A 15,308-nucleotide genomic window follows, 5' to 3' on the forward strand; every position below is an offset into this window, starting at 1 on the left:
TTCATTATAGTACGTCACTACTAGTTTGAGAACCGATATTCCTTTGTTTTCATTCATGTAAAAATATGTTTAGTTGTTAATAGACTATTTCATTATTATTACATTATTTTATCATAAAAGTTTCATAAGTCCAAAAATTAAATGTAAATTTTTCAAGTAACTGTCATGCCATCCCCATAAGTCATAACAGTGTACCTGTTCGATTTAATTGATCGACATATGAAAAGCCAAGTAATGTGAGAGGGCCAAATCCTATTCGGCACAACTACATCGATCCTCGCTTTGGCTTTTTTGTATACTACTACTACTACTACTAATTAATCTCTCTCTTATTGGCCATGAGCCAAAACTACGAAAGAGAACAATTTTATTCATAGGCAACTCAACAAATTGCATCGAGTGACTCCCTAATTATAGGCTCAACAAGCCACTAAGATAGGAAACATAACAACCAAGAAAACATCAGTCAAATCACAAATATTATGCAAAAAATCACCCATATTTTATTATGCAAATCTTCTTTTTCCTAAACATTAGATCTACATCCTTTGACACTCCCCCACAAGATGAACATGGAATGCCACGAAATGTTCCTCTAGCTAATAATCTCGATCCCCTCATTCTCATTTGGTCAATCAAGCACCTTCGTTTACAATCAAATTGAGCAGTGATAAGAAAAAAACAGTTTCTTTTACGCCAAGAAATGCTCTCCGTTCTATTCATTTTGATGGAGGTAACAAACACATGATCAATGCATGTAACAGAAAAGTGCCGGCTCCAATTGATGGTTCGCAGCTGATCGGTCACAATCGACCCACTCTGATACCACATCAATTTGCCAATGAATTGGGGAAATTCGTCTCACATTCAATTGAATTGTAATACGAGTTTATATATACAAATTGATAGATGATTATCTTACTAAATTGGCTAAAGAAGCTTCCTAGAATAAGATTAAAAAATACAAGGAAATTATCTATACTTTACGACAGAGTAATTCGATTCCAGAAAATATAGCTAATAAGTAGGGAGGAGAGCAAGGGGAGAGAGATTCTATTTTTTTTTAATTCAATTATTTTTTTTTCTTTGAAAGTTTGGGCCACGTTGCATGCTCATTTAACACATCATTTGCCGTGTTAGCCAAGTTAACGGCTGATATCAAAAGGTAAATGATGGAATGTACTTGACTGCAACTAATTGTAAATCTTTTGTATCAAATTGTTGCAAATTTAAAGGAAAAAATTGTACCATATTATTAAAACTTTGTAAAGGACACCTCTGGTGTAATTTTTCCTAACTTTTTCTAAAGAGATATTTCGGATATATAAATTGATTATTTAATACAATATGTTTATTTTATATAAATTTACAAAGCGTGAACTTCACGCTTCATGTGATACATGGAATTCATCTTTATTTTATATGTAAAATTTACAAAACCTTTTTTAATTAAAATTAATTAGATAAATAAAATTATATTGAATTTTTTTCAAAGAGAGGTGAATGTAGGAAAGAGGACGAGAGAGGGACAAATTGTAGGTGAAAAAAGCGGAGTGAGATGCACATGGAAAGGTGAAATTATAAAATTGTCCATAGATCTAATAGCAATTCACTTTTTGAAAATTTTGAAGTAAGAATAAGTTCGAAAAGAGTTTTGTATTTTTACAGAGATAAACAATTTGTATGAAATCATATTTACTTTCTATGATGAATAATATAAAATAGTTTCTGTAAGTTTGAATAGTGTCCGTATTCAACAAGAAGTACCTAAAGAACGTACAAGAGTAGTAGCACCCATAATGCGATCAAACGCATCTTATAGGGTTCAGTAATTCGTACTCGTGAATGTGTACCGGCCAGGTGACAAACATCAGTTGAGTGCATAGAATGTCGACGGATCGAAGTTCAGATGAAGTTGAAGGCTAGTAATCTTGTTAAGTCCATATTTGTCGCAAACAACCTGAGGAATGGGAAGTACTTGCTTATGGCATTGACATATTTATCGTGGGAGTTATTAACGTAACATACAATCATATTCACTAAGAGATATCACCCGCGCTTCACTGCAGGTTTGAAAGCTACACCAATATTTCTATTCTGAAAATCACGATCAAAGTATAATAGGCGTTAAATAATCCCACTAATTTTACGTGAATGAACTTTACTTCCATATATGAATTCAATTCATCTCATGATCGCCGCCAAATTAAAGTTCAAGCGAGAGATGAGTCTCTATTTATAGGCCGATGTTCTTGCGTTTCATTGAAAAATATTAGGGCATTCCTAGTATCACAAATAAAAAGATGTTATGCAAATTAATGACTAATTGAAATAGGTATTTATACGCAAATAAAAAATTACTGAAAATGAAACTTAAAATAAATAAATAAATAAGTGCTCTTACTAATTTTAAGTGGACGAAATTTATTTTTAGTGTAGGACTTCAAAATTCATTAGATAGTCATAACAAAGTCAAACTCTAAGAGAGAACCAATCACATCTAATAAGCTGGTGTAAAGTGACCATGTTTTTCATCAAAAATAAAAAGCAAGACATTTTTAATGTCACAAATATATATAGAAAAAAATTACTTGATTTAGAGACAAATTGAAATTATTATTTTATATACATAATTCAAGAAACTATTACAAATATTACTTATAAATTGATAAATAAATGGACATAATTATTTCAGGTGTATGAACTTTACTTATAGCACAGGAGCTCGAGTGTCATTAAACGGTCATAGCCAAGATCAAGGTGTAAGTAAAGATTAGTTTAAAATAATTAGTTGGTGTAACCTTTCCTTTCACTAAGAACAAGATTAGAGCATTTTTAATGGCACGAATAGGGAGAAACCACTTAAATTAGCGTCTCATCTGCCCCTCTGATGCTGTTCACTTCAGGTAACATGGCTGATGATCTTTCAAACAGCGTCTGATGTGGCGTTGAATTAAAAAAAATGTTTTTGATTATAATTAAACAACTAAAAGAAATCAGAAATAAAAATAAAAAAACTCTCTCTCTCACCCTGTCAATCCCTTCTCTCTCTTTCTAGCCTCTCTCTCACCTACGGCAATAGCATTAAAGCTCGCCCAACAACAGTCCATTGCCGGAAGCTCGCCGGCGCTCTCTCTCTCCTCCTTCCTTCTCTCTCGATTGATTATTTTTTAATAAACTAAAGTAAATTGGGGGTGACGTGCCCTTGCCAGCAATCTCACTCCCCGACAAAGCTCACTGGCAGTGTCTGAACCCACCGCCGAGCTCGGTTGGGAGGTGGGGTTGCCAACATGGGTCGAGTGATGGGGTTGCCCTTCGGGCTGCAGCACCCCTGATCGTCATTTTTTTTTTTAAAGATCTAGATAGTCCTCTCGAGTCGGGATTGATCCAACTCGATACAAGCTGCTGAAGCAGCCATGGTGGTCTTGCAAGTGATCAGCATTGTGGTGGTGGCTGAGGTTGCGCTTGCTCGAGAATGATGTCGAAAATGATCGAGATCGAAGTGAGAAGAGAGAGAGCTCAGAGAGAGGAGAGAAATTTTTTGAATTTATTTTTATTTTTATTTTATTATTTAGTTTAAATTTTGAGCCGCGTTGAATGCTTGTTTGACACGTCAGAAAAAGCCACATCAGCAAGCCGTGACAGCGTCGGCATGCACCTGATTGCGACAAACTCAAACATTTTATATCAAATCCTAACAAAAAATTCATTTTGTACCAAAGTGTTACATTTAGCAAACCTTTGTAAGCGTGGTGTAATTATCCTGTTTGCTTTTGCATATAAGAGTTGCATAGAAGAAGAGGATTTTATTTAGATATGCAGAAGAAGCGAATGGAGGGAAGCGCATGCATGCACTAATAGATGTAAGCTGACTGAAAATGAATGCCTGAAAACAATTCTATTTCAATTGGACATTGTTTAAATGCAGAGCATAAAGAATTCTGCGACTTGAGAAAAGCAGGCATGGTCAAGTCAAGTAAATGAGGATGCAACTGTAATATTGAACATTAGCAGCATATGTTGATGCACTTGTCCTCCGGAACAGCTTTCGGAACAGGCAGCCACATATAGCATTTTGTATGAACTTGGGAAAACTATTTTCTCATGATGCAACAGTAGCTAGAGGACCAAAGCATAAACTGGTACAGCAAAGGCCGTTCTCCCCATACCTTTCCGTATTCGCTAACTGTGTCCAATCCAACGAAACAAAGGTCTATATCCACTGCAATTACCAAAATATCTATTGGCCAGTGAAAGCAGACTGTCAAGTTACAAAGCTGGAAAAGGAAAAGAGAGGAGTGAGCAGAGCAACCTCAGTCTGATGAGGAAGCATAATTTCAAAACTGTAAGTTCAGTATGAATTTGTAGTGAGATGAACCATTTCAGAGAAAAAGTTGACCATACAAGCGGACTCAATAAAAGGAAGGTGTTTTTTTTTTTCTTTGTTCAGAGACAAGCGGAGGAGGACCCAGAAATGATAATATTACCTCAAACAAAGTCCGCAAAAATGAGAGGAGAAGGACCTAGAAAAGACACAACCGGTTTTTTTTTTTCCCCCCTCTTTGTTCAGACACAATGATAATATTAGGCACTTTATGGTGGAAATTACCATGCAGCCAACCCAAAGCAAAAAGCGTCCTAGTAGAAGAGATTAAAACAAAAGCAGAAGTCTCCTAATTGCAGGCATCTTCTCATGAGCCAAGCAAAACCAGATGGACATACGATAATGATATTATAAGGGATCGGGAGACAAAAAAAAAAGAACAAAAAAGGAGAAGGTGAGACCTTGAAATTATTGGTCTTGAATCAGTGAATGAAGGCTGACAACTTCCTGGGCAAACCAATCTAGGAAAGGCCCGAAGAAATTAAGATCGGAAACCAATGAGAGATGGTGAGAGTGGTGAGAATATGAGGGGAGATATATGTGAGAGCAACTGATGGTCGGAAAAGCAATAATCAAGTCTGCTTATATGATTACCTGAACAGAGGCGGATGGCAGTAGGAGGCGGAGGCGTAGGCACTGCTGTGAGCTGGAGAAGCTGGTCGGGTCTGGGGGATTCCGCGGGAGGAGCTTGGAGGGGAGTACCGTCAGTCAGAGGCAGTGCCGGAAGCACGGCTGCTGTGGAGGTGTAGAAGCTGCTTCTGGGTTAGGCGGTTAACTGCTCTCCATGAAAAGTGGGGGAATACGTGGTAACTGTCCGTATAGTGGGAGTTGCATTTAGTGGGTAAAGGACATTATGAAAGAAATTTCAAAATGGGCAAATTGGATATTGAAACTGAGATGAAAGGCCTCGGCTGATAGAGTAGTAGTGATTTAGATATATGATCCTCAGGAAAAAATCATATCAAGGATTCCCGGAGCTGGAAGAGTATGAAAGACAATCCCAAAGCTCACTCCAGATCCTAAAGCATAAACTGAGTGCAAATGCCCACTTTCGGCCCAAGTAGAATTCTGCATGAGCCAAAGAGAGGCTGTTCACCTCTAACAACACAAAGTTACAACCCCAATTTGGTTGGAACACTGAACCACCGGCTCCCGCGCATGTTCCACGATATGGTCAGACCCACATAGGCTTGGCAACTGGGCCTGGTGGGGCTCATTGAGGATCTGTGAGCAATATCAATAGTTGATCAGGAAAAATCTTTTTTCTAGTGTATTCAGGTTTAAATAGACACTTCATTTCGTAAAAGTGGATATTAAGGCGCTTTATGTCCCAGTTAAAATAAGAAGAATCCTTCTATCTGTCTCTCACCCTGCTAAATTTCATCAACCAAGACAATCTACTCTCAGTGCGCAAGTGTAAAAACAGCTTATGAGGAGTTTTGAATGGTGCATGAGTCAATAAGTACACGGTTATTGATCATCAATTTTTAAACAATGCTTAGAGATGTAGTTAAATGGTACCTACCCGAATCATCTTTTCCGTGTCTTCCACTGAAAGGAATACCATAAATTTCAATACGAGTAGCGAAAAAAATTGAAAAGAAAAAGAAAATGTTTACAAAAGAACCAAAACTAACAGGAACAAAAGGCATGCTACTTATACGTGCAAATATACAAGTTTCATTCTGCTCAGCCAAGCATTCTACTCCTGTTTCCGATCCTGATCATACTATGATATTCCATAATACTCAGGGCAGGCAATAACTTTCCATAAGTTCTCTTACCAATGGCCTCAAAATACAGAAATTACAGTAAAGAGCACCTACCCGGACTTTCTCATGCATGACCAATCCAGCGAGCATGCTAGGAAGCTCACTTACCCACCCGTGACTTTCAACTTAACTGGAAAATAAAGAAATGAATCTAAATTAGAAACATGTAACAATCACCAGAAAGCAACTTCAGAAAGAAGTGAAACCAATATTCACCTTTGCATTAATCTCCGAAATCAACACTTCAATTGCATCAGCATAGATGGACCTAGAGGTAGCAAAAAGGGAAGCACATCCCCCCTGATTCTTGACCTTCTATCAGAATTTCCTACATGCTCAACCTCAGCCAACTGTCGTTCATATTGAACACTTGTTTTTCCTCAAGAATCCCGGCCTCAATCTAAATCCTGCATCAGCCCCTATGCATTGGATTCAAAATTACATAGATTCACGGGATCCTTGTAGGAACTCATTCCAATCATGTTAGATCCAAGTAATATAAGTCCACTATACATGTGTATCTAATTCCTCCATGTGCACAAACAAACGGCCCAAAGTTGAGTGGATATGTTGCCACTTTGGGTGCATCCTATCTCCAGCCACAAACTCCCTTACTTCACCATCAATCTCAATAACACTGCAACCAATCTCCTTATTTGCACCCCTTTCCCTCATCAAGCCCTTGATTTCCTCTGCATCTCTCCACCTCCTCTCCATTGCATAAAGGTTGCGCAAAATTACGTAGTTCCCATCATTCCATGGCTCCGCAATAGTAGAATTCTTTATCACCCTGTCAGCCCTTGCTGCATCCTTAAAGTAACCACATCCGAAGAGAAAGGAACTTAGTATTATTCCATTAACCTTATATGGCATATGGTTGATCAAATTCTCCGCTTCATCCAAGCACCCTGCTCTCCCTAATAGATCAACCATGCAACCATAGTGCTCAATCTCAGGTGTAAGACCGAACTCCACGTCCATGGCTTTAAACCACCTCTTCCCTTCCTCTAGTAGACCAGCGTGATTGCAAGCTGATAAAACACCTAGCAGCGTGACCTCATTGGGTTTGTACCCACTGCGTTGCATCTCCAAAAATATCTCCAATGCTTGCTGCCCACAGCCATTAATGGCCAGCCCATTGATCAGCGCATTCCAAGAAGCTAATTCTCGATCGCGCATCTCATCAAAAACAGTTCTGGCTTCACTAATTGCGCCACATTTAGCAAACATGTCAATGAGTGCAGTACATACATTGGTTTTCCTGTCGAGTTTCTTCTTCCGAACAAACTGGTGGACCCAACTACCCAAATCCAGAGCACCCAGATCTGCTATTGCTGGAAGTATGCTCACAATGGTTACTTCATCAGGTTGTATTGATGCTCTCAACTGCATTTGATGGAACAATCCCAATGCTTCATGGGGTTGATTATTTTGGGAATATCCACTAATCATTACGTTCCAAGTATATAGATTTCTATCTGGCATAGATTCAAAAATTAAGCAGGCAGATTCAGTATCACCAACGTGGCAATATCCATAAATCATACTGGTACAAGTGATCACATTCCGCTCTGGCATCTCATCAAATAATCGCTTAGCTGACTCCATCTCCCCCAGCTTAACATACCCATCAATAATCAAGTTAAATGCTGCAAGGTCCTTTTCGGGCATTTGCTCAAATAACTTCCTAGCAGTACTTATATCGCCTGATTTCACGTATCCACCAACCAACGCAGTCCATGAAACCAAGCTTCTCTCAGGCATTTCATCGAACACCTTCCTCGCGAAGTCCGTTCTGCCCCATTTGGCGTACATGTCCACGAACGACGTCGAGACATACAAATCTAGGCACAGCCCAATCTTCACAACAAGACTCTGCAACTGTAACCCTTCCCAGAGGAACATCCCAGAAGAAGAACAAGACTTCACCAGCGCAGTAAACGTAAAACTATCAGGCACAAAGCGAGTGTGCCTCTTGAGATCTCTGTACACAACCAAAGAATCCTCGTATTGGCGTACGCCCACATAAGCTCTGATCAAGATGTTACAGAGGAACCCGTCGTCTTTGTGGGGACTAGCGTCGAACACCCGCCGCACGTGCCCGTGAAGGAGGGAGGAGTAGCAGGTGAGTAGCTTGGTGAAGAGATTGACGTTGGTGTCGAGGGCATGCCGGAGCATGAAAGCATGGATTTGGAGGACCGAGGCTTTCGAGTGCTTCTTGCATTGGAGAAGATGGAGACAATTTCTCTCTATCGGAGTCCAAAGGGACTGTTGCATTTTCTCTCACAATTTTATGGATTTTTTTGGGGTTAAATTCTATATATATATATATATATATATATATTTCTGGATTATATAAGAAGGGTAATTCTAAGGAACCTATTACTAATATAATAAAATTCCTCAACTCGTAACTGTTTTTGGAATCCTCGCTAGCAGCATTGTCAAACTCGAGTTTCAAGATAGAAATGGAGGGTATCCACATATTGTAAAGTATAATCTAAATGTGAAATCGTAAGTTTCTACAAAAATTAAAAATTATATTTCAAAAAATAATCATATATAAATTATATCATAAATTGAACAAACTATATTAAATTAAACGAAAAAGAAAAAGAAAGACAAAAGAAACACCATATAAATGTCGAAGTATTTAAATTCAACTCTAAACAATCCATAATCAATATAAATATTACATAAGATAATCCACACTCCACGCAGACTACGTAGTCCATCCACGGAAACAAGATAAATGTTCAAAAACACAAAGATCTCTAATACATATATTGTCCAGTAGAAAGCATTAGAGTTTTTACCAAGGTTTCCTACACTATCATCACCATATTCACCACCATCATCACCGGATTCACCACCACCATCATCATTGTCTTCAATAACAAACTCATCACCTCTAACCATAGAAGAATGTCCTTGAACTTCGTCAGAATGAACATCAAAATTGAGTGGAATTTCTTTATCACCTTCATGGACTTCAACCGATTCTTCTCTTCAATCTTCATTCCCTTCGTTGTCGGCATCATCATCAAGAATATGAAGCAAGTTAACACTTGATGAGCCAATGGAAACAGGTTCCTCCGTTAACCACTCATCATCAGAGGAGATGTCTTCTAGGCCACTTTGGCTTCTATTATCTCTTCCCCGTCGATCTTTCAATTTGGTATTGTACATAACAAAGCCTGAATCATTCATTTTCTTTTAGTGCAAAAGATTTATTCTCTTTGTATGCACCTGCAAAGTCCAAAAGATCATATATATTCATGAGATTATGCTTATTAATAGAAAAGGAAAATGGAGAAAAACATACCATTTGAATATGTAATATGTTTCTATATTTTTACCATCTCAAAGGCACTCCAATAAGTTCGCGATCAGATGAATTGCATGTCAAACTCAAAATTCTTATGGCAACCATCGGCAGTTCCGTAAATTAATCTCTATAAGACTCCCACCAATCAGTGGGTTCCTTCTCGGTCCTTGCATTCTTAACCGATTCCCTTCCAAATAATCCTCTTGCCTTATGAAAAACATCAAGTTGCTTGTCAATCTTAAGCCTTTCATTTGGATCGAGAACTATCCAATCAAGGCAATTGTACAATCCAATTTTGACATTTAAATTATCTTTGAAGTTCATCCGATAGTGAAAGTGAGGATTCAAATAATATCCAGCTACATGAGGTCGATGAAGTTGAAGCTCCCACCTTTCGTCGATGATTTGTAAAACCGTTTTATAACTGAAAAATAAAATTAAACTACTAGCTCTTGCTAATGAAATGACAAAATCATGTAAAAATGAACAACTAAGTAAAATTACCTTTTCTTGATGTTATTCAAATTACTTTGAATCTTCCCTTTAACTTTATCCACAACATCATAGATAAATCCCATAGTGGCTTTTCTTATGAATCCACCAACCGAAGCACTTGAATGAGAGGACATGCGGCCTCAAGATAAAATACAACGTTCTTCCAACATTAACTATCCAATGCACTTTCTTGCACTCAAACCCCATCTCGTGTTTTCAAAAACTTGGTGGCTCTATTTCTTGAGAGGAGAACAAACTTTTAAGTCATGAAAGCAACCAAAAGTCAAGTATGCTGTGGCATGAAATGTAGCACTAGGTCGAATCAAATCTCTCTTGTTTGTAAATTGCCTTAACAAGACGGTGACGGTGGTCCTCCCATATATAAATGTAGTCGTCTTTCTCCCTTTGGCAATTGTTTCTTCATGCACATCTAATTTCTTCTCTAAATCTTCTAACATTAGATCAATGCAAATGCAGCACAAGGGGTGCAAAACAACCTCTTCCTCTTGGTCATCAACATTTCATTAACTGCTCTGTAGTTTGCAGTGCTGTTTGTTATCACTTGCACAATATTTTCTTCCCCTACCTTCTCAACAATATCATCTAGCATGTGAAAAATCTTATCAGCGGTCTTGGATATATCCGAAGTATCATGAGATGCTAAAACTATAGTACCCTTTGGATTATTAACCAAGAAATTACAAATAAAAGCGTCTTTTTCGATCATGTCCAGCCATCAGACATAATAGAACAACCAGATTTTTTCCACTCCATCTTGTATTCATCCACCATCCTCTGTGCATCAACAACATCCTTCTCAAGAAACATTTCCCTAAGCTCATGATAAGAAGGCAGCTTCATTCCACAACCATATCTACCGATAGATTCAACTATTTTTCACGAAATATGGAGATTTCACACAATTAAATGGAATGGCATTAACATAGAAGAACCTGACTATGTCGCGACATGTCTGCTCTCTCAAGTCTCTCTTAAACATCTAGTTTATTGTTGACTGAGTATTAGATTCGCCTGAACTTTTTCTCTTCACAATTGTATCCATCAAATCCTTGGCCTTTTTATTTGCAAACACTTATGGCACTTCATCATTCGAAGCATCCCCATACCAAAAGCTAGTTTCCTTTTCTTTTCAACCTCAGTCTTTTTCTTCAAAAGGAGCTCAATCATTTCAACCTTAACATCCTCGGCCACCGATAAACATGGCTCCACATCCTTTTTTGTGCATGCCAAATGCTGCTTGAGACGAAAAATTCCACCTGGTCAAGATCTTACTACAATAGTTGCGTTTCACTTTCTTCCCGTTGCCATCGACGTCACACCCATGATGCCATCCAACATTTGTCCTGCTCTCGACAGCATTTATCCTTACCATTTTAGTGGTAGAAGTAGAAGGTGAATTTTATTGGTGGAAGCTGAAGCTGACATTTGTTCTTTTCTCTTCTTTGTATGAAAAAAATAATCAATCAATTAGTAATCAAATTAGAGGAACCACATAACCCACTCAAATATTGTACCAAGACCTTGAAAAATTGTAAATCTAGAAGTTGCATCAAGGACAGAGAGAAGAGCCATCGATCACTTAATGCATCTACGATATATATATGTATATATATACATGAAAGGGGATCAGTAAGTTGCTGCATAGGTCAATCAAATTCGTAATTCCATTAATATGAACTAGAAATCAACAACAACCATCAAATTCATTTTAGATTCATAATAAGCAATTAGCGGCTCAAAAGCTATTAACCATCCAAATGAAGTCAGCAATCTCGAATCAGTACAAAGAGGGCTAGGCAAGGCTTTCTTCGATACTCAATTCAAATGTTGAAACTGTAAAGTAGAAAAAAAAGGGGAGAAATGGGGGAAGGGGTAGTCCATCCTCATTGAGGCTTGACACCAATTAAGAAGAAAAGCAGTGGATGTCCGCAAAATTGAAAGCCCTAAAATGGAGAATTCTCACCTCTGTTACTTCGGATAGGCAACGATCGAATAACCGGCAGGGCAGGGGCGTAAAATTGGTAACGTATCATAATCACGACCAGAGCCGATGTGGAATCCCTCGCCTTTGATGTCGAGCTCTCAACTATTGATTGTCGAGCATGAAGTCGAGCGTGAACGGAGAAGCAGAGTCGAGCTTGAAAGGAGAAGGAGAAAGAAGATAGATGTATGTAGTTGTCTACTCCAAATTGCAGAATTTGGCCTTTTAATCTTTTCCCTTAAAAAAAGCCCCAAATTGCAGAGCTTGTCTGAAACATTAAAGTCGCATACAAATGAACGATTCTAACGATTGAATCGAGTTAAATTTCATTCCAGCATGTTTCTAAGCAAACATCCGATTTTATCAACTGTTAACTCGGTATCTCATGTGAAGACGTAAAATCGTCCGGAGAATCACAATTTTAACAACATTGCTTGCTATTGTCCTTATCATTAGATAAATAGATAAAGCAATTAAATTGAAAAATAAATAAATAATCTACGCACGATCTTCTTTCCTACTTCCTTCTCCGCCACTCTACAGTGCCTCCTCCTCCCCTCTACCCCAACCGCGTCCCTTCCTCCTCGTTTGCCCCGCCAATGCTGCTTGTTCTTCTTGACACTATTAGTCCTGCCCCTTGCAACTAGTTGCCCTCTCAGGTAAAATTTGACTTCAATTTGTTTATTTTAAGATGATTTTAGGGTTCTTCACTCCTCAATCGGTGCTCCTCTTCCTAAAACTACTTCGCTTCTCCACCTCCCCTTCTCTCTCTCATTCTATCTCTCTGTTTGTGTAATCTCGCTTCTCAACCTCCGCTAACTATCACTCTCCTAATATGCCGATTCACCGCCTCTTGCACCTGTCAGCACTCCATTTTAGCTAACCAGTTTAGACAATGCCTATCAACAGCAATCCAAACTACGACTTAAGCATCCATACAGAAGAGGGCTCGACAGAGCAGCAAGTTGCTCTTCATCCTCAAGTCAACATAAAAGATGATTCAGGCACATGACAGAAGAATATACATAATCATCCAGTAATATACAGAGCAAACAGGAAACCTAGATAACGTCTAAATCAGTGTTTTCAGAATACATTGTTGACGGTGCTATTTTCTGCTGGTTCACTCGATTATCATAAAATAGCTAATATTGGACTCCAAAAATCCCTTGCGGTGCCAAATAGATGAAAAGTATCTTCAAACACATTTCACAGATAATCTGCTCTATACAGAGTAATTTTCTGAATACAAACAACCTTTCAGTGGGTGTCCTTAAAAGCCGGTTCACCAAAGAAAAGTTAATACCTGGTGTCAGATACAGTCATATCTAACAATTATACAGGGCATGAGCATTGTTTCAGATTGTCTCTCGGAAGTCACACAGACTCTTCGAATGACTCCTGAACGGTAGAACAAGCATACCTTTCAACGGAAAACCATGTCTGAATATTGGTCTGACAGAACATCAGCAATTTAAGTTAGCCAAGTATTGCCCCGAAAACTACAACGGACATATGTAATTAGGCAAATCAGGCTGCAATATCCCTTTCAGTTTCCCGAATAACCTTCGAATGGCAGAAAAGACCGTTTTTAATGGAAGTTCATAACCAGATGTTCTTTTGGCAGAAACTTGACGTCAGATGGTTGGCCAATACAGTGCTACTCATCCCAAGGCTCAGTGTGAAATCCTCAGATGGAACTGCACAATCCATCTAGGCCCTCAGAACAATACTTCTAAGGACTCATATGCACATTTTCAATCCTTCGAAGTTCGTTCTCAACGAACAGAGATCCCAGCGATCTTCGAATCATCCAAGCAACTCAGAAAGCATTCTGAGAAATTCGATTTCGAACTCTTAGGATGTCTCCAGCTTCACATTTGTAATACCAGATTAAGGGTCAATTATTCGGTCTAATTGACAATGTACGTCAAAATGACCAATATGGGATGCATATACAATATACGCATTCAGAAATGACGAACTGTGCTATGATCGCTTGAAATGAGCAAAACCGGATTTCGAGCCAAAAAACCACACGAACATTCCTTTTGGGCAAAATGGATGATTTTGGGCTCATTTGAACCGTTTTCGCGCGCACATTGATAATTCGACATTGGTTTGAGCCACGGACCTCGAACATGTGATCAATCGAGACTTGAACTTTGTCCCGAACTTCCTCTCAAGACCATGGGGCCCACGAGCTGCCCTAGGGCAACCGCCCCTCTGCCCATTACCGCCCCTCTCCATTGGCTTTTTCTCCATGCAAGTTGCCTTCTCTTCCATGGAAATATCAAGCCTACAATTTGAAGACAACACTCCATCCTCATCAATGCTTCCATCTCTTACCCATTAATGCAATGGATGAGGATTGATCTTCATTTCCCCTAAGCTAGCCGCCCCTTTCCTAATCATGCCACTAATCAAGCTTTTCTTCACTTAATTATCATTAAGCTTTGCTTATATATTGCATTTATGTCATTAAGCTAATCACAACAACTTCATGCCATCTCTCTAGCATTCCTCACTCTTCAAATGCTCTCAACTCTCCCTTAGCTCCAGCAAAACCACAACAAGCAAGAACCCAAGTAAAACTAAACAAAAACCCTCAAGACTTAAGTTGGAATCATGATATTTACCATCCCAGCTTAAATCCAAACTTCACCAAACTTCATATTCCACATGTTTTCGACCCTTTCTATCTATTTCCGAGCTTATATTTTAAGTTTGAAGCCTCCAACCCATCGGAACAACTCACCACAAAACCGAACAGATTTTTGCTCTTCTCAGGTCAAAAATGGCAACTCGGGTTTCAAGCATTCTCAGACCGGTTTGAGCTACCAAAACCCATCAAACACCTCCCCACACAACCCTGAGGTGTCAAGGAGTCGAAAAATCCAAGAAAAACCCGTTGGTTTTAGCCCAGTATGAAGAAACAGCCCGACTGCTAAGTCGGGTCGAATTTTCTGCTTGACTTGCTATTTTTCTTGCAGATCGGGTGGATCCGAGACTCTTTTTTCAAAACGATCACCACAGTAATCTCCGGAGGTCAGTTAGGAGTCGGAAGTCGTTGATTTGGCCTCAAAATTCCATTAGGAGCCACCGTGGTGACGTCTAACTCGCAAACAGCCCAGTCGGGTCTGTTTCCTGGACGTGCTTTATTTTCCGTGATCTTTGCAGGGCTATACGGATCAACTCAATGAGCACTACCATCACCTAGGAGGGTCCCTTGGCTGTCCAGAACCGGGGTGAACAGGTTAGAAAATCGACCGGAATGAACCGAACCGCCCTGCTCCTTCCTGGGTGTCTAGTCGGGTTGAAACAGCT

General features: G+C 39.0%; 1 protein-coding gene across 7 annotated transcripts; it reads right to left on the minus strand.

Annotated features, from left to right (window-relative positions):
- Nucleotides 1-3,858: 3,858 nt before the first annotated feature.
- Nucleotides 3,859-8,471, minus strand: LOC116208188 (pentatricopeptide repeat-containing protein At2g44880-like). Of its 7 annotated transcripts, none has more exons than XM_031541476.1 (5): nt 6,373-8,471; nt 6,211-6,286; nt 4,979-5,608; nt 4,786-4,845; nt 3,859-4,222 (listed from the first exon to the last, which is right to left on the minus strand). In XM_031541476.1, exon 1 carries the CDS (start codon nt 8,431-8,433, stop codon nt 6,664-6,666), a length of 1,770 nt encoding a protein of 589 aa, XP_031397336.1. In that variant the 5' UTR covers nt 8,434-8,471; the 3' UTR covers nt 3,859-4,222; nt 4,786-4,845; nt 4,979-5,608; nt 6,211-6,286; nt 6,373-6,663. The 7 variants fall into 7 exon arrangements, with proteins under 7 accessions (XP_031397336.1, XP_031397337.1, XP_031397340.1 ...); XM_031541477.1 differs by having other exon boundaries at nt 3,859-4,277; XM_031541480.1 differs by adding an exon at nt 5,910-5,935 and having other exon boundaries at nt 4,786-5,608.
- Nucleotides 8,472-15,308: the final 6,837 nt, after the last annotated feature.

This window comes from Punica granatum, chromosome 5 (genome assembly GCF_007655135.1).
Source record: "Punica granatum isolate Tunisia-2019 chromosome 5, ASM765513v2, whole genome shotgun sequence".
Classification (NCBI taxonomy): Eukaryota; Viridiplantae; Streptophyta; class Magnoliopsida; order Myrtales; family Lythraceae; genus Punica; species Punica granatum.